This window comes from Eleutherodactylus coqui, chromosome 13 (assembly GCF_035609145.1).
Source record: "Eleutherodactylus coqui strain aEleCoq1 chromosome 13, aEleCoq1.hap1, whole genome shotgun sequence".
In the NCBI taxonomy this organism is placed as follows: domain Eukaryota; kingdom Metazoa; phylum Chordata; class Amphibia; order Anura; family Eleutherodactylidae; genus Eleutherodactylus; species Eleutherodactylus coqui.
In genome coordinates, this window is record NC_089849.1 from 47032105 (window position 1) to 47059074 (window position 26970).

Consider the following 26970-nt stretch of genomic DNA (forward strand, 5'->3'; position numbering starts at 1 on the left):
CGGAACTGTTCACGGTGTGTGCATGCCCTCACGTAACCACTGCTCCCAACATCTAGCAGCTGGGGCAGAATGACATAGATGGCGGGCAATTCATCAAAACGACCATCCCAATTTTCTCATCCCAATGATGCGCCCCTCTCAAAGTCTGTTAACTAAAGAAAATGTCTTTGAGTGTGTCGTAGAGGTGTCTTGTGGTCAACAAGGTCTCGACAAGAGGTCCACTACACAAAAGTAGCCTCTGAGGGCCTGTTTATAGGGCAACAGGTGAAGCACTTTTACAGCCTGTGGTGGTAAGACCCCGTGTGTAATCAGATCACAACTGTAATTAGTTACATGCCAACCTGAGCCATAACTGCAAGCAGAGTTCTGCAGCAATCCAACATTTCTATCTGGGTACATTACATTTTTCAGTAATGAGAATTAAAGAAGGGCATTGAGTAAATGTATTAACCCCTTAAGGACTCAGCCTCTTTTGATCTTAAGGACGCAACGATTTTTGGCGGTTTTTCATCTCCATTTTTCAAAAGCCGTAACTTTGTTATTTTTCCGTCGATGCGGCCGTATGAGGGCTTGTTTTTTGCGTGTCAAACTATAGTTTTTATCGGTGCCATTTTTGGGTACATAGATTATATTGTAAAACTTTTATAATTTTTTTTATGACCGCATGGAGAGAAAACGCATCAATTCTGCCATAGATTTTACTTTTTACAGCATTAATCATGCATTTTTGACACAATACATTTTTTCTGCAGGTCGGTACAATGACAACGATACCAAAATTCTTCTTTTTTTTTAGGTTTTTCCACTTTTCTGCAATAAAAACCCTTTTTTTGGAAATCTTTTTTTTTTCTAAATTCCTGCATTCAAAGTCCTATAACTTTTTTATTTTTCCATGAACGGAGCTCTGTGAGGGCTTGTTTTTGCGAGACCAGCTATAGTTTTTTTTGGTACCATTTTGGGGTACATATGGCTTTTTGATCACTTGAATAGTGTTTTTTTGGGAGGTAAAATGCTAAAAATTAACATTTTGTTTTAGTTTTTTAGCATTTTTTTACGCTTTTTGCCGTGTAGAATAAAAAGCGTGTTCAACTTATTGTATGTGTCGTTACGGACACGACAATACCAAATATGTGTGATTTTTTTTTTATGCGAATATGAGAAAAAGCCCCAAAAAAGGGGGTTTTGTTACATTTTTATTATTTTTTACACCATTTATGTCCCTGTGGGGGACTTGCATCATACAACTGATGATTGCTATGATAAGGCATTGCAGGACTTCTCTCCTGCAATGCCTTATCGCTTACTACAGCTATCACAGGCCTGTAGATGGCGTCCTGTTACCATGGCAACCTGCCGAGCTCTCTGCAATTATATTGCGAGAGCCCGATAACATCACAGAGGCAGCGCACTCCCTCTGTGAACTCTTCCCAAGCAGTGAACTACATAGATTGTGGCAGGGAAGGGTTTAACAGCGGGGGGGAACATCTCCAAAGCACCCCGACTGTTATAGCGGGAGGTCGGCTATCAGTGACAGCCGACTCCCGCTGCCGGATAGCGCAAGATCTCTTATGATCTCACGCTATCCACATGACGTAAGGGTACATCCAGTTGCAGAAAGTACCCCACTGCCATGATATACCCTTACGTCAAATGGAGGGAAGGGGTTAAAAGCACCTTAATGCCACTCTCACACGTGCGTACAGATAAAGTCTGCTTGAAACTGCATGGTACAGCGTTTGACAGTGCTTTTTAATGCACCCCAATTAAATCAATGTGAGCGTTGTAGCACTATTAGTGCGGCGCCTGGGACACCACACTAATTGTGGTAAAAAAAATTTAAAAAATCGGCCTTTCGGAGCTGGCACCTGTGGTAATGCAAATGGACTCATTGGCTACTGGGCACCAAGTACTTGGTTTTGGCTTGCTAAATGCAGACTAAAATACTGCATGGCCGGCTTCACATTGGTGTATTTAACAGGAAACAATTGCTGATCCTCCGACCCGCGTAAAACAAGCGCCTGAGATCGCAATTTCACAGAAATTAAATAAAAAACGGCTCACAGTCGCGGGTAAGACGCACGTTGACAAGCGCGATAACGGGCCGGGTTTATGGGCCTGTGTGGGTGTATTTAGTAGGTGCAGTTAAAGCTACATGTAGTTACCTCCCTGGGACATATACTTTCAATGAATGGTGTGGGTTCAGAAGCTGAGCCCATGTCCTCCACAGGAGTCGGCTGTGACCAACAGCCAACTTCCCACTGCAACAGCAGGGATTGGTGAAAAACACCCATCTTCAGTTGTTATCCCATTACATGCCAAGATCAATGTTGACCAAGGCATCTAAAGGCTTCACAAAGGGAGGGCGCACCTCCTGTGATGTCATCAGCCCTCCCCTATGTAATCAGAGAGGAACGATCGGTTGCCATGATGGCCTATGATTGCTATAATTAAAAATAGTACACAGCAGTACAGAAAGACTGAAGTGTATTATCATAGCGATCACAGGTTCAAGTCCCCTACAGGGGCATTAAAAAATAAAAAAAAAGTTTAAAAAAAAAAACCCCAAAAATGTAAAAAGATAAAAAGCCATATGTACCACCAAATGACACCAATAAAAGCTACACCTCGTCACTCAAAAAAACAAGACCTCACAGAGCCTTGGTTAAAAAAATAAATAAAAAAAAATACATAAATAAAAATAAGTTAGTCGTACAAATATTATAAATGCGAAAGTTAGCTGTCCGTTTGTTACCTTTCCATGGCTAAACTGCTGGAGTGATTTTGATTAAATTTGGCAGGGAGATCGCTTGCATCTTGAGGAAGGACATAGGTTACGTTTTAGCCCCCAAATTTATAGTTTTCTAGGGAGTGTGACAAGACTGATTTATTTGGTGATGCGCAGGAGCACCTCTGCTCTGCTGCCATGCGGTGAGGTGGAGGGAAAGGGGGTGCACATCATAAGCTATGTCCATTAACATGCAGTGAAGTTTTACAGAAAATCTGTGTTGCCCTTAGCAACCAATCACAGCACAGCTTTTATTCTACTCTACCAAAAAATTGTTACCTATAAAAACTACAGCTCATACGGCCATGACGACAGAAATAAAAAAAAAGTTACAGCTTTTGAAAAGATGAAAAATCCCCCCCAAAATCATGTCCTTAGGTCCAAAATGGGGGTTAAAACCATATGCAGTTTTGCAGATGCTCTTTTAATGCGATTTCCAAGTGCCCCCTTATAGAATAGGGCTACACAGTGACCGCAACCTAGCTGAACCAGAAGAGCTATATATAATCTGATGGTTCTTTCACCCTTAGAATTTGGGCTGAGCCACGTTTCATCAGACTACGTGAAATTCATCTGCCCTCCGTCTGTCTCATAACAAAGGAATCTTTTCTTTAAAAGGTAAGAACAGTTAATCTGGTCTAGATGTAATACATTCTTGGGCTACTGCCTGCCTATAAAGATGGGAGCAGACAATTTACACAAATGGCAAGAATTTAAAAACAAGGGAAAACATTACGAATACTGGAATTTTGAAACTATCAGGACATTCCTCCTAGAATACTGGTGGCTCCGTACATAAATGATGTGGATTTGAGTAAAAAGATATTTCCAAGACTACACTCCAGAGAGTCAATAGCAGACTATTACAGGGTCAATGTCTGGCATCAATCAACTATCAAAATTAAAATTCTGTACACGATACTGCACGCTCTGCCCCATTCAAGGGTTTCCCCAGTCTAATTCATGGAAAGCTGTTTAGAAGGAAACATCAGAATACACACTATGTAAATCAGGTTACAATTTTAAGGCACCAATATCTTGCAGTTCTCACTTTGGCCACTAAGCTGAATAAACTGAATCTTCCTGTTTTGTACAGCAGCCTTATGATTCATTGCCTTCTATGGGAGATTATTATGAGCATGCTCTGTGACCTGTGCATAGGTCAACATTCGGGGAGGCGGCGAGCTGTGACCATCACTAGTCATGGAGATAGATATATAATCTATGATTACAATGAAAAGTGACACTATTGGTGATGAGCGGACTACTGAGAACAGGGACCGGTCAGCCTCTGACTGTGGTCAGAAGGAGTAAAGGGGTGGGGAGGCATGCTTAAACATAAAAAGGTATTAAGAAATCTGAGAAGACAGATTTATGGGCTATGCACCCTCTTCACCGGGTGGCAGCACAAGATTCGGAGAGCAGATTTAAAAAAAAAAAAAAAAACACAAACACCACCCCATCTCCCCAACTTAGGTGACAGGTTCTGTTTTAAATGGGATGATAATCATTCAAGGCTCCTGTAGGAATTTGACCGCTAATCGTCCTGTGTAAACACATGCAGCGACTCAGTTCAGTTTGCTTCATACTAGAGATGAGCGAACGGACTCGGTAAGGCAGATTTCGCAATCCAATCGAGCACCGCGATTTTCAAGTACTTCACTACTCCCCCCCCCCCCCCCCCCCCTCCCCTCTGCAACCCCCCGCTCACCCACAGCGCCCCTGAGTAGTTTTCACCCGAGTAGTGAAGTACTCGAAAATCACGGTGCTCGATTGCGAAATCGGCCTTACCGAGTACGTTCGCTCATCTCTATTTAACACCCTTTACCTCCTCAGCTTTGTAGCAAGAATCGTAGACTACGAGACCCTTTTCTATTTGATAACCAGGTAGTCCACCCATGCAGTACACGGCCCTTCAAGCGCAAGGATTGATTATTCAAAATTGGGGTTTCAAAATTATTTCCTCCTCCTACATATTAACTGATGCTGCTACACTTCAGAGCAGTGGGGATGTCTCCCCTCCCCCCCCCCCCCCCCCTTCACTCTCCTCTGCAACCCCCCGAATCTTTTCGTCTGAGTAGTCAGTTACTCGGAAGAAGCTGTGCTCGAGTCCAAAAACACCTGAACTGAGTATGTTCGCTCATCTCTATTACCTACCTCATCCATTCCCCAGGATCACTGCTAAAAGCTGCAGCTTAAAGGGGTTCTGACATGAATAATGTTTTTATGCTTTAGCAGCCATTGTTCCCTGGTCTGCCTAATGGACCCAGGGAACCCATGGGTTAATGGCTGCTAAAGCATAAAAATCTTATACTTACCGGTTCTCCTGTTGTTGTTGACATCGGGGGGTCATCTCCCGGCAGCATATTAGCACTTTCTGCTTTGGTTAAGCAGCCTGACTAGAGCCACCTGATTGGTGCACGCTGTGCAGTCACGTGGTGCCGAAGAGCCAATCAGGTGGCTCTAATCAGCAGCGCTGCTTAACCTAAGCAGTAAGTGCTAGTATGCCTCCCGGCAGGCAGTCTTCTTCCTCCAGCAGCCGCGCCGCTCCGGGATCGCGCGCATGCGCAGTGGAGAGGTGCCCTCTGACAGGAGTCAGGACGGGCTGCGTCTCCACTGCGCATGCGCAGCACTCCGGAGTTCAGCCGGACGGACGGGCCGCCCACAGCAAGCACTGCTTGTGACGTGCTTGCTGTGGCGGTCCGTCCGTTGACCTCGGAAGTGCCTGACGGACGGACCAGAGCAGGAAGCGGTCTTTTTGACCGCTCCTGCTCTGCTTTAAAGGCACAGAAGAAGATGCCGGCTGGAGGGGACATGCCTGGCGATCGGGCCAGGCCAGGCAAGGTGAGTACAATTTTTTTTTTTTCATGTCAGAACCCCTTTAATGCAAGTAGTCCACCCATTATAAAATTAGAATGGGAGGACTACTTATTACACCACTCAGTGCATGGAGCAGCAGCTTTCAGCACTCACACTGGGAAGAGTGACAGGGAATGTTAAGTATAATGCATCCCTGGACTTTGTGCTTCACCTTTTAGCCCATATGCTTAGCTTAGTGATAAAAGCAGGTGCCTTTTTAACCTGTTAGAGACTGCAACAGTTTTTTTTTTTTTTTTTAACAGACCTCACTAATGGGCTTAAACCTGCACATACGTCTTTAAGGTGGTGGCTAGGCTGACCACTTACAGCCAGGCTCCTGCTTTAACTGCCAGTGGAAGAGAAACATCAGATCCTGGCAGTTTAACTTCTTACATGCAAGAATAGCAACTACAGCATGTAAGCAGATGACAGGGTGAGGGCTGCTTCTGTCACTTATCTGAAGCTTGCAATGCATGGCAGCCTAACAAAAGGCCTCCATGTCTGCAATGTAGTGGTCTATTTACATGGGACAAGCTGTCTGGCAAACAATGCCTAGTAGCACATCCCAGTGATGTTTGCACCTATGCTCCTACAGCGCAGTATTGCATTGCCAGAATAGAGGCAGGATGGTCTGGGGGAGCCCTCTCCACCCACCTGCCTCCATTGGCAGTAAAGTTGTTTGGAAGTGAATGACTGCTGGTTACACTGAATGACTTGTTCAGTTGCAAGAATTTGAACGATTATCATCTCGTGTAAATGCATGCAGCATGAGCGCAGGAATTTAAAGGGATTATGAACTACAAGTTCCCAGTGTAAAAGGCTGAGTTATGGCCCTATTAGGCCCTGCCTCCTGCAGAGTCCAATAGGCTGCTTCTGTAGGCTTAGTAAAATGCACAACATAAGTGATGCAGTACGCTATCCTAGCAACTGAACAATCGCCTCAAGCCCCCAATCAGGACAAAAAAGGAAAAAAAAAAATCTGAATAAAATAAACCTATATAAAAACTTGGCATCACACTAATCATGCCAATCCAGATAAACTTTTTTTTACCGAATGGTGAATGCTGTAATAAAACCCAGAAGCTAATACAAATCCAGATCGCATGACTCTCACATGCTAGGTTCCCCATTTAAATCAATGGGAAACGTCCCAATCCACTATCGCTCTTGAACTTGCTCGATCAGATAGGAAATTTACAGAAGCGACGTGAGAAGTTTGTCTGAAAAGTCACTTTGCATCGGTGAGTAAAGATATACAATGTATACTTTGGTATAAATAAAGAAGCTACTAAAAAAAGGTTGTGAAATATAAATATATTTTAATAGTTGCTACATTGAAATAATGTACAGGTACAAAAAACAAAAAAATAGGAAGTAGTTTTGTATGGTCCGAAGTGAAAGCAGTCAATACACAATGAACCCATTATTATACAATTCAGAACCCAATGGAAATATAATTTAGTGACTGTCCTATATATATTTTTTTAAAGTGAACCCGTCACCAACATTAAGCCTTACTGTGGTCAGTAAGAGAAAAAAAAATGTGGCAGATATGACACCTAACGATGCCCAATAAAAAAAATGTTCATAAGAAAGCCTTCACGACTACATAGGTCTCTTCATCAGGAGCAGCGAACTCTTTAATATTGAGAAACCACATGTACTGTAGTGTTTTGCTAGGAAACATGTCTCATATGGGTGTGGAACAAACTCATTGAACATATTAACCTACTGGTCCAAAGAGATTTGATCATTCCTACCAAGGTAATTAATTAGAGAAGGTGTTGCTACAGATTTTCCAATTATAAGCAACACGATAGGCATCAGGTTCACTTAAAAAAAAAATGCCCTTGGTAAATACAAATATATATATAATACATATGTACACAGACAAGGTGAAACATTAAAGGGGATTTAAATTAAAGAAAAAGCATTTATTAAAAAGGAAACGGGTTCTACGATCAATATTACAAATGCTATTCAAAACTAACATTTACTATAAAATACATTTTGAATGCATATCAGAATTATTATTCTTTCAAAAAAAATATTTCAAATATTTCTATGACTACAATTCAACATCCCCCATATAAAGGCTAATGACAGTTTATGCAAATACATACCAACATACTGACAGACTCATACACTCCCACACATCTGAAGGACATTCACTCAGAAGCAGACTTTGCACCAGGTAAGGATAAAGCTGCTGTACCTCCTTTACATATATCAAAAAATAAAAGTAAAAAAAAAAAAATTGGCAGTTTCTTAGTTTTTGCAAGTGAGATTGGGTGAGGTGTAGTTAAGGTCTCCATATACATTAGACTTTAATTGTCTGAACCCTCCGATAACGGAAGAGTCAGACAACTTTCTAACATGTATGGGTGCAGCTCAACTTTCCTCCAAGCAAAATGAAGTTGGAGAAAGAAGGATGATGATTGGGGATTCGGAATGTCAATGCTCAATCTTTTGCTCCCCAAGAGCTCAACCACTACCAGAGCCGACTGGCTGCAGGTAACCTACCTACATGAGCATTTGATCAAGCCAAACGTTCCACTATATGAGAGAACTGGTGGAATAGCTGTCGGACGAGCAATCATTTCATAAAGAAGTAGCCTTAAACTTTATACAGATGCATGTGGAAGAGAGGGGGAAGAAAAAAAAAAAATCTAGATCCTGGAAGACTTGTAGAAAATTTTCCATTATGCAGATATTAAATAATGACAGAAGATCTGCATATTAGTTTATATAACAAAATAAGTCCCAATGTTTAGTGTTTAACTCCTTAAAAGCAACCATTTATTTTGTTTCACAAAACGGTCTCTAGGCAGAAAGCACCTGGAATTTCTATAGGAAGTAGAAAAGTTGGCAAATCTCATTTCTTTAGGATTCATTTTTTTCTTAAAAAGCTTATTTTTCCTTTCACTATACTTAATCTGGCCGAGCTGTAGCTGTTTTAATAGGTCACAGAAATGCATTGGGTAATGCAACAAGGCTTGATTTGTCAGTTCGGCAATGCATTTCAGAAGTCTGTTCAACCGTCAAATAGAAGTCCTTGAGAAACTTATGCTTCGATTGTGGGAGCCTTCTTGTAGATTGGTTTTTTCACTGCGTCATAGGCAAGGTCACCTTTCTTGTTCTTCCGAACACGCATTACCACTAAGACGATGATTATGGCAAACACCAAGCCGACCAACCCACCAGCAACAACAGCTGTGGAGGGGAAAAAAAAAACAAAACAAAAAACACGTTAATATAGTTAATATTTAAAAGAACAGTTTTATACAAGTTTTATGTAAACAAGGAAAACTACAGGGCAGGTTAATGTGGTCACAGGGCTTATACACAGCATATTAATTGACCATCAGGTGCCACCTGTACCAAGCCATTTGAAGGCAGTTTAGCTCCATAGGTATATAATCTAGTGGAACACATAACAATTTATCCCCATATGGAATTGGGAAGCATGCGGAGGTACAATAATGCCGCATTACGGTGCTGCACAACAGAGCGAAAAGTCCTGTGTGCACGCATATGAGATCTTTGAGCGATAGCCATTCCTAAAATCCCCTTTCCTCCTAAAGGGTGCTTTTACACATGATAGGGACAGGAGAGGGGGAAAAACAAAAAAAAAAATTCCATTCATACTTGACACCTTTGCAGAAATGCAGATTTGTCTGGACAACCATGAAATCAGCAATTCCAGAGCTCCCAGCAAAATCTACTTGCAAAGAATACGGATTTGTCTGTCACTTATAAAAAGCATTCTAAGAGACCTGTTCCTTAATAGCTGCCCAAAGACAGACATACCTGTCCAATATTAGTTATATTAGTGCATATGTCTGGTATAGTGCATGCAAAAGGCTTTTCCTCCCAGATCAAAAAAAATAAAGAAATAAAAATTAAAAAAAAGATACAAAAATACACCACAGCAGGATGTAAGAGCAGCAAGTTGTTTTTTCTGTATGAATGAAATATAATTTAGGTTATTACAATAAGAGGAAGGAACTTCTTCATAAAAGCCTATGTATAAGATTGCTTCTGTTCCTTCCTCTTAATGAATGGGTAAACACCACGAAAACAAGAAGGTATTTAAAATAGGTTTAATTTAGCAAACAGGTGGCTATGAGAAAAAAAAAAAAAAAAGTCGGAAATGACCCTGAAAGTGCATTATGTAGGCAACACTTACCAATTACCACTTCTGTTCTGCTGAAGAAGCCATGAGAGGTGCTGGCCATAGAGATTTCATTTGATGTTTCGTCATGTACAATCTTCCTTATTATCTCTATATCATTATTGTTTTGCGCAACTTCATTATTAGAGTCTGTCCTACGGACGCCATCTTCGATGTGGTTACCAAGGGTAGTCTGTGGGTGCAAGAAAGAGAAGGTTGAAATGCAGAAGGCAGAAAGCGTGCGAGTTACTGAAAATTGTAGTTGAGGAATGAGCTACCCTCACAGCTGTGGCCTACATCTCCAAAGATGTGAATACTTGGAGCTCAGATCGGCTGATATAAAAACTTGTTTTTACTTTGAATTAGAGCGTCTTGATGACTGACTTGAAGACTAGTTCGGTACTAACTTGAGAAGCGCATAGTGTCTCAAATTCAAAACAAACCCAGCTTTACACTTCCCTATCCAGGTCCCACTGTGCTCCTGGAGTGTTGTCTAGAACACGGCACCAATCTACACCACAGGGGCCGTCTGCACATTATGAACTTTCCTAGTGCAGGCTAATCACAGCACTTACAGGAGAGCAGCCTTGTTGAAATGAAATGGAATATAGTGCGTTTACAGAAGGCGCATCCGTTTTTTTAACCATATGAATGCTCAACCAAGCTGAACAGTCGTGTGGGGGAATTCAGGGCAAACAGCAACCAATTATTTAGCAGACAGCTGTAAAAAGGGCGATTCGGAGACTTTAGGACCAATTGGGATAGGTAATCAGTAGTATAGACCAGAGACCGCTGCCTAGGTTCCTCACCGATCAGCTGATTGTTCAACCTGCTGTCAGTGCAACAGGTTGGACATAATCATCACCGCTCAGTCAGATTTAGACCGCTTCATTCCCATTAAAACAAAAGGGCTGCCTCCTATTCCAGTTCCAGCTCGTCACTGTAGTCAGGACCAACTGACTCATTGCAGGCAAGGATAGATGTTTGGTTATGACCAACGAGAAGCCAGATGTGTAATAGGAGACCCTGCCATTACATTTGCAGTGCTCACCAGCGATGACTACGTCTGGCCTGCTGTAATGGAGAGTGGGCTGAACAATCAGCTGATCGATGGAGGCCTGCCACTTGAAATTCCAGTTGATCAACTACTTATGACCCATCTTGAGGTTAAGTCATCTATCTTCAAAAGTCCCAGAAAACCCCTTTTAAAAATAAATAAAAAAACTGTGCAAGGGCACCTTAAGCAAGAGAATGCTACGGAGTTAACTCATTTAATATGTACATTGCTTAAAAGGAGCTTACTGTTTAGGACTTGGCATGTAAAATGCAATACTTACTGTAGGCGTGTCGTCGGTGAAATCAAGGTCAACGTCAGTTTCATCATCTGCAGAGAAGATTAAGATCAGTATGAATTTCAAAGCCTGTGCTACATTCATTAACCAAGGTTGCAAAAAAATATGTCAAAACACTAGCCAGAAAATAGTATAGTGCAATAACCACCATAGTATGTGCAATCATAACTCAGAATTCACCACGCAGGAAGGCTAGTAGCCCGCTGTAAACGTGAACATTAAAGGGAAAGGCTTCCTTTTTAAATTTCAGGCAGCTAGTATGTTTACTCAGCACACAAGTTTCTCTAGTAGACGAACCTCTTGTTTTCCCAAGTCTTCTATAACCACGCCTTGTTTATTCTTCCTATGTATTTACGCGGTAGATATGTTTAAACACGTCTACACCAATTTTATTTGCAGAGTACGTGTTCCACAAGGAGAATGGAAAGCATAAGCCAAGTGTTATGTACAGTTTTGAAGTTCTAGACGCTCCATTCTAGGCAACGCGCCTCCTTTGCATATAGCTACCTGCTGCTCTACAGCAATTTATAGTTTTATTGTTGTTCTGCAGGCTCATCAGCAAATATGACTGCTTTGTAGCAGCTTAAGGCCCTTTTACACACAGCTAGTCGGTCAAAAGATGGCTTTTGAGTGATCATTTTGCATAAACTACTAATTGGTACTAATGCCAATTAGTAGCTCATGAATGCATGTAAGCAGCCAGGAGCTATATTCAGAGAACAGCGGGTGGTCGGTTCTCTGAATACATTCCATTTGTTCTGCCATGGGGCTGACAGCTGAGACAATGTAATCAGCGCTCCCCAGGACACAGCCTATGGTCCTTCTGATCAGCTTTTCTGCTGAACTATGGATTTAATGCCAAACACAAAATAGTTTGTGGCTTTTGAGCGATCGTTGTGTGTAAAAGGTCCTTTATAGTTCACAGATCAACAAGTACTGTGAATAACCAGCATTATGTTAATGAGTTTGTAGGCCTATAATTGGGTTTAAAATAAATATATATCTCTTTTGATCACAAATCTGACAGAATTGTGAAGTTTGATGCCAAGCTACAAGTCATGGATGTGAGCCGCATCAGACTCGCCCACCAATATAATGCAGAGCGACAACTCTCCCTCTATACACAAGAATGGAGAAAGCAGCCAGGCAGAAGCTGGCACAGGCCTCCGCTGTGACTCGCAGCTCAGCTCCAAGTCAAACTTCATGATCTTGGTGACAGAATCCTTTTAAATACAAAGTCACCTTCTAAAATGACATACCCAAGAACCCATTCCCTTGTTCGACTATTCTCAGAGCTGAACAATGAAAACACTAACTGGCGCATGCCAGAACCAGACGGCACTGACTAATGCAGCCCATCCAGCTTCCTGTATTCCAACCAGCAATTTACTGGCTGAAAGAGTGCAGCATGCTGTGCCATTTTAGGATCTCGTACCAGATCTGTGCCGTAGGCTCCGAACAGACCCTACAACACATGTACGAATGTGGCCCAAGCATAGAAGTTTAAGAAACAGACATTCGATAGGAGAGCATCATGAAAGAATTACCTGAATCACCAGAACCAGACGATTCAGACGAATCTGAATCTTCTTCATCATAGTAGTCAGTATATATATCTTCATCATCTGACCCTGAAGCTTCAATCAAGTCCTCGATTACTACATTTGGGTCCATCAACTCTGTTTCTCTTATCTAAAAGAAAAAAAAGGAGAAAATATATAAATAAAATTGTTTTATAGACAAGCTCATCTCCAATAACCTACCATTATAATAAATCATGAACCACAACTCGAGGAAGGAACAGAGACAACATGATCAAAGGGATACAAAACAGTGTGTCAAAAGTCTTAGACCACACAGGCTTTTTTTGGAGGATTTTAGCCCGATACCATCACTGTACTGAGCATCTACCGATTTCAGTGGGGCTCCTCAGACGGGCGTTTTAGCACAGAGTTTCTACTGCCACACTAATCGAACGCTGGCCGTTTTATTTGAGTGTCGCGGCGTTTTTTTTTAAATGCTCCTCACCACCCATGGCAAGGGTGCGTTAAAAAGGCTGCATGTTTACGGAATTCTGTAAAGTGTTTTCAAACACCTGCAAGACTGGCCCTAAGGTCTGGCAATAAGACGGTTAATACAGTTTATTCCCAAGGAGATTTTATTGCAATAATTAAAACAGGTTGGTGTAGTAGTTTAACTGCAGTGTGTAATAGCGAGCTACACCTACTCTGCTGGACACACCTAGATGTGTTGCATGTAAAAGAGGGGCATGTTGCTGAAAGTGTACACATTATGAATGAGGTGATTGATGTCCAAAAATGTGACTAGTCAGTAGCTTACAGCTGTAAGGAAATATTCTGCTCCGTGTTCCTTATTACATTTGGCCCAAATACAGTTTAAAAAAAAGGCATCTTTCATCCAAAAGAGACTCACTACGGTATTAGTGCATCATGACGCCACCAGGAATCCCTGGTGGAGTCAAGATTGACAGAAGTTGTCACCCCCTGTACCTGATTGGCTAGACAGGGTGTAAGCCAGCAGGTCCTTCAAGGCCACTAAAAAAAGATGAGAAAAGACAGAGAAGCCGGCGGTACTGCAGCCGTCCACCCATACGATGAAGGGAGTTCCCCGCTGGAGGGACAGAAGGCGGAAGGACCATCAGTGTTTCTGGCGGCGGAGGGGCAGAAGCCCCGTCCGCAGCAGGGAACACACAAGTAACTTTTTCCCCGCCACAGCCGTAACGGAACATTCATGCGGCCAGCGGAAGGGAGATAACAGCCGCCGCACTAAAGGGAGCTGCGATTTGGCATCTGGAACTGAGGCGTGAAGCGTCGCCCAGGACGGAGAGGTGAGCAACAGCCCGGGAGCAAAACAGGCATTCTTGCAATTGGGGAAGGGAGTGAAACACACGCTGCACCATTTGCATATATGTGTCAGAACGCTGCAGCCTTAGGCTGAGGGTCAATATTCTTCTTTGCCTTATGAAGTACACTCACCCTCAGCCTGAGGCTGCAGCGTTCGGACAAATCAAGGACCTTCGTACCTTGCCCCTATCAGGAGCTGGGGGTGTGACAGGGGCTTTACTCCTGGCAAACCCCCAGCTTCGGGTGGTGTCAAGATATACTAATACCCTCACTACTACTTTGGAGGAACATGTTCATGATCAACTTACTGGACAGGGAGGCACATGGCAATTCATCCATGATCAACAAGGACAGCCATGAACAGATAGCATTTGATGCTATATAAGGATCATAATCCTGCTCTAGTTTGGAATATTGAAGCAGAGTTAATATTGGCCCAAAATAAGCCCACAAACCTAGACGAGACGCAGAAGATGAACCAGATGCACCACTGTGGTATAGGACATTGTCACTTCTCTCTAACTTATGCCACCACCTACTTTTTGAAGCAGAATACTATTCTAAGATTTGTGGTGCATGTCATCAATAACGCTGGCGCATTTTATTGTGGCCCCACCTGAGTGTCACGGCGCATACAGCAGTTTGAGTCAGAGTTCTGGCCTATTTGGTTGAGCAAATCTCCCCCACTCTACTACCTTCTGGACACTATGATGTTGCAAGAATTTTTCTGTGAAATAAGTTGCTTGTGGGCAACTCTGGTGGTATCCGATGACAAAGATGGGCTGGTGGGTTACCCTTTGCACTGTGAAACCTCGTGAGCTCCGAGTCAAACAATGGCACATTTCAACATGTCCACATCTGTACACCATGCCCTGTATACTGGCAAAAATATTTACTTGCCCACTAGAAGACAAACATTTTGCAAATCAACAGCTTTTTTAGCAGAGCATTCCGACAGTTCATATTTGCATTGCCTGAAGAGTTAGTCAACATTTGGCTTGCTACATATTGGAAACTCCTGGTAATTTTCCAAGTGAGCTGGTTGCACAATATGAGAACTGGTCTGAGCACCCATAGAAAGTCCTAAAAAGGTTTGTAATTATGATAATTAGCGTTACGTTCCTATTCCAGGAACTAGAATGTCATAAAAACAAAAACTGTCATGGAGGAAACATTCACCAACATTGACTTCGAGAGTCTCCATAATCCCCTGAAATAACCAATTACTCACTGTAGACATCACCAAGAATAAACAGTTTGGAAATTTGTAAGCTTTTATGCATCAAATGTGCTTCTTTACCATTACAAGGCATTAGATATGTGCAATTTCAGTTAAGGCCCGTTTACATGCAACGATTAAAATTCATTTTATCCTTTTGCGTGGCCCAAAATGCACACGCAAAACACACGCATGTGAACGAACCTGTTGAAATCACTGCGTACACATATATCCATGTGGAGCCAGCCCAAGCCTTATATAATCCTATTAAAGGACACAACAACTTCCCCCATTGTCACCCACCAAGACGGAAGCCGGGCTTTGATAAGGAATACCACAATCAAGCAGAATCCGCACTCAAGGTTAGAGAAGCCTCAAATCTAAGCAGAAAAGGGGGGGGGGGGGGGGGGGGGGAGAAACACTTTCCAGAGGGAAAACTAGAGGAGAGCTGTATTTTTTCGTTTACAACAGCCATTCCTTAACGACTTGATGACAATGTAAACACGTACTTGTTTTTCTGTGTATATTTTAATCAGTGGGATAATATTTAACCCTAATGAGAGATAAAACTACTCAGCAAGGTCAGGTTCTGGGACACTGTTCAAAATGCTGAGAGTTACTGCAAACAAGTCCATGCATCGTGCGTCTGGTTGACCCATTAAACATCACATGCCAGGGAAGTGGAGAGAACTGCACAGATTCAATTAACCTTTAATAGGCTGGAAAAATGAAGTTGTGGAGGGGGGGGGGGGGGGGGGGGGGAAGTAAGTTAGTATAATCCATGCCAGTTGTCTTCCTCTCTCTTCAGCAGAAAAAGAAAAGAGTTGAGACAATTTCTCCAGCTTTCCAAGTAGTTCCTATATGGGAGTTTCACATCCTCTGCATATAGAAACTGGCAAAAATAACTTTTCTGTCATTTAAACATTGTGCCAAAACAGGTAGGAGGACCATCGCCAACAGGAGTACTGAAAAGAGTTATTCTAGGACTAACGATCCTTTTATGCAGGCCCGATAATCTGGCCAATCACTCCTACGTATGCTAGCCAACAAATGAGCAGACGCCACAACCAATGGTTTGGAGAGGCTGTGACAATGCGCCACAACCTCCTCAAACATGATATCACATTAATTTGTCAAGAGACCAGAGAGCAGCTCAGTCTCATTCAAGTGAATGGGATTAAACCGCTGTGCCTGGTATGCGCTGCAAGTGGCCACAGCGCTCATGCAAGTGCTGCGGACACTTCAAACAGCTGATCAGTGGGAGTCCCAAGCAACACCACCCCCACCAATTTGATATTGATGTCCTATCGTTGGACAACTCCTTTATAAAGGAAAGAAAAAAAAAATTAAAAAAAAAAAAGACACATCACTATGGTTAACCAGTAGTGTAATCAGGTAGGATTGTATCTTGACACCACCGGAAACTAGGAACTGACCTGGGTTTACAGGAGTTAATGCCCCCGACAAACCCCTAGCTTCCAATTAAGGGGGGCAGGGTTGCTGAAAGCAGTGGAGCAGAGAAGCAGTCAGCGGCTGCATCTGCTGAGGCTAGGGAGAGTGCAAGACAGGCTCTTCCACACCACACCAGGTGAGAGGACAGTGTTGCCGGCGGCCCAGCAGTACAGATTTGCATGCCACTTCTGAGCACTCAGAGCAGCAGGGGACAGCAAGGCACTTCTGGCCTGAGTGGGAAACGGGGACAGGCAATCACAGGCTCGGGGGCGTCAGCCTGCATGTCAAGCCAGCTGTATTAATCCTGTCTGCCAATAGAAAGCTAGGGGGTTTGTCAGGAGGTAATCACTCCTGCAAACCCAGGTCAGCCCCTAGCTTCCGGTGTTGTCAAGATACAATACTGAGTAATCATTTCTTCCTGTGTATATCAATAGATTTCAAATTTTACCATCTCAAGCAAAGTACCCTGTGGATCATGGAAGAACTGTAAAAGAGGAAAGTCTCACAGGAACGTAATCTGCACTCCACTTACAATAACGAAAGTAGAATGGACACGGCCGAATGAAAGCCATTCCTTTTGAAGGTCTTAAACAGTGAAGAGCTCAAAGCAGCTGCATGAAATAGTGAAGTCCTTTGCCTTGACCCTGCAGAAATGCTTCTCCATACATTACTACACCTGTGCAGGTAAATGGCGATGTTTGTGCTCTGCCAAGTCTCAGTGGTACACCACATCTGTTGACCCAAAGACAAAAATCTCCAGTTTGTTTACTTTAAGGAGCAGATACAAAAGATAGTTCATAAGCCGCCACTTGTTTGCTCAGCCGGTGGCTCTAGTCCAGCTGTACCACGTACAGGTACTTTGCATCTATAATGAATACACAATGCTTCACTGTTCTGTCAACATTTCCATCAATAAGAAATCATAAGACTACAACAATCAGGGAACAGTGAGCCTTTACAATGCATTAAGCTTTGGCGTCCCCGGGATCGATTAGCTTGAGTGGACACTGCACCATTCACCACTCTCCAAGCTCTGATCAGTGGTCCTCAGTTCGAGGACATATAAAGCCTTTCAGTCATTAAATTTGTAAGGATCGTAGCCATCAAGACTAAAGGTGCTCTCACACAGAACTGTTGGGTGCTTAAAGGGACCCTCAGATTTCAGGACAAAATTTTATCCCGAGACCGGAGTGAGTGGTTATATTATTTGCCGTTTGTCTTCTGTGCTCATGCCCCTCATCTGCCAGTTTTCAGACTACCTAATCCCCACACTGAATCGATCGTATTAGATTACCATTGAACTATACCTGCTCTGATTAATGGACAGAGCCGTGTCGTGTGAAGTAGCTAGTAAGTTGCACCGGCCACCCTGGACAGCTGACCCAGGATCCTGAACCAGCAGATCAGGAAGAGATTGGCAATGACAGCCAGCAGTTACACCCCTACAGAATTTTGTCCTGAAACTAGAATGGTTTTCAGCGCCTCATATCCATTCCAATGACCATTGTTCCTATGCTTCCACATGAGTCATTCAGTGACGGGAGACAAAGTCCAAACACCTACCTCCATTCACAGTGAACAGGCAGTCGTTCAAAGAGGAGCTACTGCCCGTTTACAGTGAGCAAGAAGTTGCTCATTAGTAGCTTCCCTTTACTTGCTGAAACGACGCTGCTAGTGACCCATTAGTGATTTTTCTCAGTACCCTGTTGAGACCCTCTTTTACAGGGATTAACTGTCACAGATCGCTTGTTTGACCGATTAGTCAGCCTGTGTAAAGCCCCAAGACATGGTCTCAAAACCAGTGTTATTTTCCAGGGTCTCTTAATTGTGCAAGAAAAAAAAAAAAAAATTGGAGAAACTGCCACAGCCTACCATGGAACCCATATATCACATTCTGAGAACACCCAGAAAGCCGCGATCTCAGCTTATAAAAATAACATACAAAATAAAAATCAGAGGGAATTCACAAATGTCTGAAAAGATACTCCATAAAAAGGTCTGAGCTTTTTCCATAACGTTGAAGTCTGCTACCATAAAAGCAGCTCATTTATTACATACAGACCCGTAGCAATAGAATATGAAGGAACATAATGGCCGATTTAAGTTACAAAGCAAGCTGCTAAAGCCACAGGCTCCCCATGATATAGGAACTTTTTGTAGCAGTTCCAATGTCGTTATTGAAGGCAGAACATTCACCAATTACCCATGTGTTCTAAAAGACATGCATGTCCCCTTAATAAGTTAATTCAACTTGTTCCCTTTGCATCAGCCATTAGCCAGCAAAGATCAAGATGTTCCAACTACCAAGTCAAAACTCAACAGGACACGAACTATTTCCAATGTAAGTGGGGCACTCATATCCCAACTATTGATTTGAGAAGATCCTACCGTGTGTTGCTGTATTACACATCATGCAAAGGAAAGGGGAATTGGAGGCCAGCATATGTTTCTTCCCTAAAGGGGTTGTCCCATCTCAATGTTTTGCAGCAAGAGGCAGCTTTGTACATTTCATTTCAATAGAACTCAGGCTGCAATACCAGCCTGCGCCACTGTAGTGTACAGAGCTATCTGCTTCCTGCAGACAAACAGGTAGAGGTGGCACATCTCTTTTAAAGGGAACCCATCAACTCCAAACTGCAAGTAGGAGGTTATACAGCAGGAGGAGCTGGGCAGATAAGTGTTCAGTGTGAATTCCATCCATCTCAGCCTGATTTATCCTCAGATTAGAGCCATTAAAATGCCCTTGTATGCAATTGCTCATCCAATCAGAACTTAATTTTGCCATTGAAATGGCATGCCATGAGTATGTATGGCACGTGCCGGTCTGTATGAGTCTGAAACACGGAAGCTTCTCCATCCAGTTTTTATATATGCACATAGTAACATTACTACTCAAAGAGAAATGTTTGCTGGACTCCATTTGCCTTCTTTGGATTCCATGTGTTGAAGCAGTATACTTCTGTCGGACGTGCTAGTCACATACATCCAGCTGTCGAAGATTTTTTATTTGATGGCCTATTCATTGTTGCCTTGGCCCTACAAAATTCACACTAGAGTCATAGAATGTGGCCGGACTTCAATGGTGCCACTAACTGCACGCTGAGTGCCACCATAGGCGAGGACAAGCAATAAGCCTGTATCCTTCCACAAAACCATGTTTCATGCATTGTTTTTGCTTAAGTTGGGATCACAGCGCTGAAATCAGAGATGTTCTGAGAGACAGAACTCTTCCCGAGCCAACCCTTGTCTTCATTCTTGACTGTCATAAAGAGCCGTCTTCAGGGATGAAGAAACTGTAAAGAGAGAATCCGAGCCTGGGGAGAAACCGCTTCCTGCCTGCATACTAAGCTCAGAGAGATCTGTTTGTACTTGCTCTAGAAAGGATATGAAAATGCCACATTAGCGCATCAAGTTTATGATCTGAACATCAGGAACAGTAAATAGGACTTAACCACCAACAGGGTATTTTAGGTTAATCCAATATGATTTCCTGCATGAAGTAATGTGACACAGTGCCAGTGGCTTCACCACAGTATAGTGTAGTGTACACCAAATAGACAGAGAAGTCTAGTTTGCAAACGGCCACCTCCACCAGGAGCTGTGTCCATGACGGAAGAGAAAAAAAAAGTGGTAGAAAAGCTCCACTCTGAAGCCTGGGAGAAAATGAAACAAACAAAAAAAAAAAAGCGCAACTGGGTTAACAACCATATTCTGGTTATTCCAATGTTCATTTTAACTTAGTGAAGTACCATTGCCCCTTAGAGACTGTAGCATAGGCAACCTTTTTAAGCCATGCAATGCTCCCTGGTCATGGACATGCAAGCAAGGGGTAAAGAAGAAAAAAAAAAAAAAGTGTCAAGTCGATGGCGTCTACCTGGCACTGTCCAGGATGTAGCAATTCTCTTCTAGAGCCCTTTACACAAAAATTTTTTTTTTTACCATTCTTAGTCATTGGATCATGCAAAACTGAATGGTAATCATTCAGTGTAAGTACAGCCATCGACTGGAACAACGGTAATACATTTGCTTATAGTTCATTTTATGCAGGCATAAAAACCTACCAGTGGTTTCATGTAAACAGGCAGTCAGTCATCTATTACAAACTGCCTGTTTGCTGTGAATGGAGGCAAGCAGCCAGAAGAGTTCTCGGGCCCACTCTGCCTCCATTCAGTGAGCGATTGATAACAGTTGTCTAGAGGTTGGGTGCTTAAGTGCTTGACAGTCATCCTATGTAGCATCAAAAATGGAGCCAAACAATGGAAGCCAAAAGTGGCAGGGTGAACAAGCAACAAGTAGGACTAAAGACATGCAGTGTTTATTTTTATTTTTTTTAAGGCCCATTTACACACAACAATTAACCGCTCAAGATTTCTTCAAACTATGGCATATGAGCAATAAACGTGTGTAAACGCTGCCATTGTTCACTCTTCGCTTGAATGATAATTTTAAGGCGAGCCATATTTTGAGCAATTATCGTATTGCTGAACTCGGCAATGTGTGCCCATTGCCGAGTTTATCTTAGCTTAAAAATCCATAGTGACCGATAGGACTGACTGCATGCACACACCACACAGTTCTCCGTAGGCAGTGCTGATAACATTCTTTCAGCAGCTGTCCCCCTGGTGAATAGTGATGTATTTTGAGAACAGACCACCTGCTGTTCTCTAAATACATGTAAATGCAGCTAGTTAGCTACTAAGGGGCTGATTAGCCCATTGCAAAATGATCGTTGAAAAATGTTAGTTTGACGAATTTTGAGCGATCTGTGTAAATGGACCTTTACATTGTATTCTGCTGAAAGCCTGTACGAGAACAATGGAGCTGTGTGCAGAGCTCAGACCACATGCTGTGCTCTGCAAACAGCTCCCTGGGGCCTTTTTACATGCAATTGAAGCTGATAAAGTGTTAATGGACATCAGTCTCTATTAACACATCACTGAAACTGTCAATCTTTCAATTGTTTAAAAGATAGTCTGTGTAAATGGGCCTTAATGCAAATCTTTTGGTTTAAACAGGTGTCAGTTTTTACTGACTAGACAGTGGCAGAAGTGTTGATTAGACTGTTATGATACAAGGAACAATTTCAAACTACCCAGTTCTTGTTCATTGTAAATACTCACCAAGCAAACAATATACAATCACTGTCACTGCCCCTTTCAGTTTATCTAAAACTGTCCTTATGTTAGAGATGCTAAATCCACAGATAAGATCTAAGTTAAAAAATGCTTGTCTTGCCATACACAACTGCTCAGCAAACAGATCTTAATTTTGCCTCCATGGAAATTAACACTAATTGAATGAGTAAATAAGGTGTCTTGGGTAGAAAATCCAAAGCATTGTCTGCCCTTCACACTATTGACTGTACCTATCAGTAATGAATCAGCTGTATGCCCAGTAAGAGATGCATGCAGAGATTCTTGATTACAGTGTGAAGTCATTTGCACACCAATGACCACTCCCTGGAGAGGACAGGCCCTGTGTAGTCAGTATGCTTTATCCAGGATGTAGCTTTCCCACCTGGCTATTAGCTTTGCTGTAAAATACGTTTTCCTCCTGTGGCCACCAGGAACGTTGTGAACATCTGTTGATTTTATGTAGCTTACAAGAGAAGTGGATTGTTCCCCCACCACCATGTACTGGCTTCACATCTGTGTTCCAGCGTAAATAGTCAACTTTTTCATTTCATTGGCTAACAATTTTTATGGCCAGAACAGAAGGTGCATAAACTATTAAGTTTGCTCCTAAGAAAAAAAGGGACCAGACAAATGTAGCTTCTAGGCATATCAATCTATATGGAAAGATGAACCCCACCGGAGTTCAGTATGTCTAGTATATCAGGTGACAGGTCAAGAAGCAACTGTCTTGAGTTTAGATTGAATGAAGCTGTAACATTCGGAAGTGCTCTTGGCATAACATTGAAAGCCGATGAGGAAAAAAAAAACAAAAAAAAACCGGATACCATGTACAATAGTAATGAGATAACAAAAAACGTGGAAGGAAGAAGCTCATTGAGCAACATTGTAGTAACAGCTGTAGACATCTATATTTGTCTGTATGGATCTGGGAGTGCACCATACTACCAGTTCTAATATAAAATAGGCATCTTTTCACCCAACAGCCAGACCATGTTGACCATAAAATAGGTCTGCCCCGTGTGACAAATTTAGTCAAAATTCTAGGACACATGAACAGGATGAAGGTGAAACTATTAAACTAACTTCAGATAAAACAGCGAAGAGTCCAGAGAACATTACTGTATATAGAAGATTTAGAGCTATGCAGTCAAATACAAGTCATACAGGAGTTTTCCATGAGATAAGGGGGACAGGCACCTGTTCTAACAAAAGCCAGGAGCACAATGGAGCCATTCTTCATGACAGTTAAAACGTGTTAGCTTGCACAATCTGGAGCTGGTGCTATAGAAATGTACTTTGTTTCAAAAACGTAACCAGACACCTACAACTTTTATGCAAGTCATACAAGGCTTGTTAAACTGCATGTGAAGGAGATCACTTGAAGCCTCAGAGCAAGGACTGCCGCATGGCAAGGTTTGAAAGAAAAACACTATAAAATCAGTTCTTGAAGAGTTCTACAAGACCACGGAGCAGGTATATTACCGGTGTCATGGCAGACTAGTGCTGCACGCAGAGTTTCCTGATAAAACGTGGTGCAGCTAAGCTGAAATCAAACCAACTATAGTCAATAGGGTCCATCATAAGCTGGACCCATTTGGCTAGAGGATTCCTCTTTCCTGAATGAACAGAGCAGGAAACCAGAATCCCCTGCTGCAGATGTGAAGAGAGCCATGTTCAAAGAGGTTATATGTGACTACAGCATCTTGCTACATTTGATAAACTTGTTGCCTTTTAAAAGCTGAAGAAAGACAGGAAAACAAGCCAGAAGTGGCATCAAATAAATGCCCTGAAATATACCACTCCATGTCTTACCTGGCAAGCAGGGTACCAGGATCAGCAGGGTCACAAGTACTGTAGTGGACTCTTCCATGCACAGGAAAAAACACATCTTTGGACATCTGACCCCATAATGCATTTTAGAGCCTTAACCCGATTAAGGACCAGGTTGTTTTGTTAGCCATGTAGTGGTTTTACGGTTTTATTTTTCGCCTTCAGCTACTAAGATTAAATTTTCTTATGTTGCCCCAGCTACAGACAAAACATGCCCCAGTAGTGACAATAGTCACTACAGGGCCGATGAGGGTCAGGACGACCCCGAAGCTCTACTATAACAGGGGGCTCCTGGAGTCACACGATTGCCGGGTTACGTAGTGGAAGAAACAATTCTACTTAGTAGATAGCCCTCAATGAGCACTATATACAGAGGAAAGGAGAAGGCAGAAGCAGGTAAAAAACGCTTTTCCTCTTCTCAGGGGTTCTCAGCTGTAAAAAAAAAAAAAAAAACCCTCATACAAGCAAGTTAACCTTGGTTGTGCTTAGTAACATCAGAAAAATTGGGGACAAACTATGTATATCACATTCTGTAAATACAATCGGAATATATTCTTTTAGACCAAAGCCACCAACAGATCCATCTGCTTCCAGCTAGATCTGCCTACAACCCCAATGTCTGTAGTGGCATTGCTGCTTTTAATGGTCAGCTTCTTGCAACATCTAAAGGCCAAGTTCACAATAGCATTAGCAGTTTCTGTTCAGCTTCATCCTAGGAGCCAGTCAAGAAAACTAGATCTGGCGTGTGTTGGAACTAGGCAGCACCAGACAAACTCCACAGACTATAAAGTGGTTGGTACCGCTTGCAAGTGACGTTTTCCTGGATGAAATAGTGCAAAATGCAAAGCAGACGTGAACATAAAGCTGTATTCACACAGGCAAGTGCACTTTTGGTCAGTAAAACCATGTGCCCCCCCCCCCCCATAGTACCCTGCATTACAATAAGATGTACAGTTGTAGTGGCCCAGAATGCATATTTCTGGCCCCTCCATAAATGTCATGTCTTTTGTAGATGTGCTGTGCAAAGTTGTCTAGTCATGTTGTGTATTGCACAGCTGCAGCAAGCGAGAGGTTAATGTTCGCATGAGACTATGGCTGCCTGCAGACGATCAGGTCAGATCCCGCTGCGAGAATTCTCGCAGTGGGATGCGGTCCCGTACCCCTACAGAGGCCTGTGGATTATCTATTACCAGCATCTCCTCTGTGCCAGCTGCAGGCACATGCACAGAGAGAAGCCGGCCCATCACCACTGACGTTTCTGTGCGGGCCCCTGCGAGAGGCGCACAAAAATAGGACATGCTGCGATTTTTTTCCGCATGTGATTTGACGCGGACAAATGGCGGCCATCTGCATAGGATTGCGCTTTCCAATGCAATCCTATGGCAGCGGCCACGGGTGGAAATTCTGCGGGAAATCCCGCTGCACACTTTCCACCCGTGTGCAAGGTGGGAAGGGGGGCCTAAGAGATGCTTGCAAATGTATCAGTTTATGTCTTGTCATGTGGTATGTGAGATTATAAATATGAGCGATTTGGGTGTGCTAAGGAGTCTTCTGGGTTCCTGAGAGAGTGCCAGCAACATGGGGGTACCTTGAACCCTCATGTAGTGAAGGACGGAAGGAAAAAAAAAAAAAAAAAAGTGGTTTCCCCAAGTACCCTAATGCCAGGAGCCAACAGTAAGTGAGGATAAGTAAGAGATTGAGCATTAGCGAGAAGAGATGCAGAGGTATTGTTCCGAAAGAGTCTGGAGTGACCCTACCCCTATGCTCCTCTAGAGCTTTCCCCTTCTAGGAGCGGTTCCTAGCAGATAACTGCGACTGCAGGACTGGTGTCATCCTGCATTTCCTGCCTGACCTCTAAGCTTCTCTTTACCTGCACCAGTGTATGCTTAAGTGAATGCTGATAAAGTTCCAAGTAACGTTTTGCCAGGGCCTGAGGTTCGATACACAGTAATGTGGCTCATTTACCGCCCTGACAATCTTTTCTCCTGTTCTTACATTTATTGGCCATCCCCCTCCTGGGGGCGTCCGGAAGAGGCCCAGCACTGCTCTGGCTGAGGCTACGCGTGTCCCTCCGGGAGGGAACCTGGTAGGTGCCACTGTGCAAAGAGACCACCCTACCCTCCCAGCTCCTCAATGCAAGCCCTGTGTCTGGAGTCACCCTACGGGACGCTGCACAGTAATTTCTGTAACGTGGACCATCAGGCCCAGAGGGACGATGAGACCCATGTTAATATACTCTAACCCAAGTTTGCTTAGTGGAAAAATTACTGTTAACACCAAGTCCACTACAGAGGCCAATTTACTCTTTTCTCGGTTTTTCATACAGCCAAGCAACACAAGTATCAGAAGAAAAGTCAAAAACTATACGTGCCAACATGACATGTCTGGTTGTATTTACTACATGGCTTTGTATAGATATCTAATCTGCTAAGGCCTCCTTCCCACGAACGGATTTCCGCCGCGTAATTCGCGGCGAAAATCCGCTGCGTTGCCCGCAGCTATTAGGTTCTATTGAACCTAATAGCACAATGCTCACGATGTGTAATTCCAGCGCGGAATTACGCACCGCGATTTCTCCCGTCCTCACCCGCAGCATGCTCTATTTTCTGCGGGTGAGGACGGGCTGTACGCACTGACGGCTTCCATTGCAGTCAATGGAAGCCGTCCGTTCACGCTATCTCCCGCTGTAACCAGCGGGAGATAGCGTGAAAAAACGCTTTCCCGCCCACCGCCGCGCGTCATCTGACGCCAAATGACGCGGCCGGCCGCGTCACGTGACACGGCCGGCCGCGTCACGTGACACGGCCGGCCGCGTCACGTGACACGCTCGGTGACGCGGCGGTGGTGGGCGGTGACGCGGCGGTGGTGGGCGGGGAAGCGATTTCACGCTATCTCCCGCAGGTAAGTATAGGGGCTCTGGGGGGCGCCGTGACGGGCTTCACTGCGTAATATTACGCGGCGGACCCCGTCACGCTCGTGGGAAGGAGGCCTAAGTGTCAAGCCATAGGGCCATTTTATTTTAGAAGTCAGTACGCACCTTCCAGATGCTGCATATTGCATTTTTTGTCAGCCATGCTGTCAAAAAAATGGCCAATAGAATACAGTGGATGTCTTACTAAATACTGACCACCCACTGTGACGGTGCTACAACACGTACATTACCTGTTAGGCCTCATGCCCATGGGCAAAGTTGAATTGTGGAATCCGCACAGGTAAACCGCAGTTCAATATGAACAGACATTCAGTGGGCATCTGCAGGTAATTAAATACCTGCAGATGTCATTTTTTCCCCCGGCATGC

The 26970-nt window shown here is 43.3% G+C and overlaps 1 protein-coding gene across 1 annotated transcript in view; it reads right to left on the bottom strand.

Annotated features, from left to right (window-relative positions):
* Window positions 1-6943: 6943 nt before the first annotated feature.
* LOC136587926 (syndecan 4-B-like) overlaps window positions 6944-26970 on the bottom strand; it is a 28552-nt gene continuing 8525 nt past the window's right edge. Inside the window, exons 2-5 of the mRNA XM_066586762.1 lie at window positions 12718-12862; window positions 11156-11202; window positions 9834-10011; window positions 6944-8857 (exon numbers count right to left, since the gene is read on the bottom strand). Of these exons, the coding sequence (XP_066442859.1) occupies window positions 8709-8857; window positions 9834-10011; window positions 11156-11202; window positions 12718-12862 (519 nt within the window). The 3' untranslated portion in view covers window positions 6944-8708. The remainder of the gene's footprint in view (window positions 8858-9833; window positions 10012-11155; window positions 11203-12717; window positions 12863-26970) is intronic.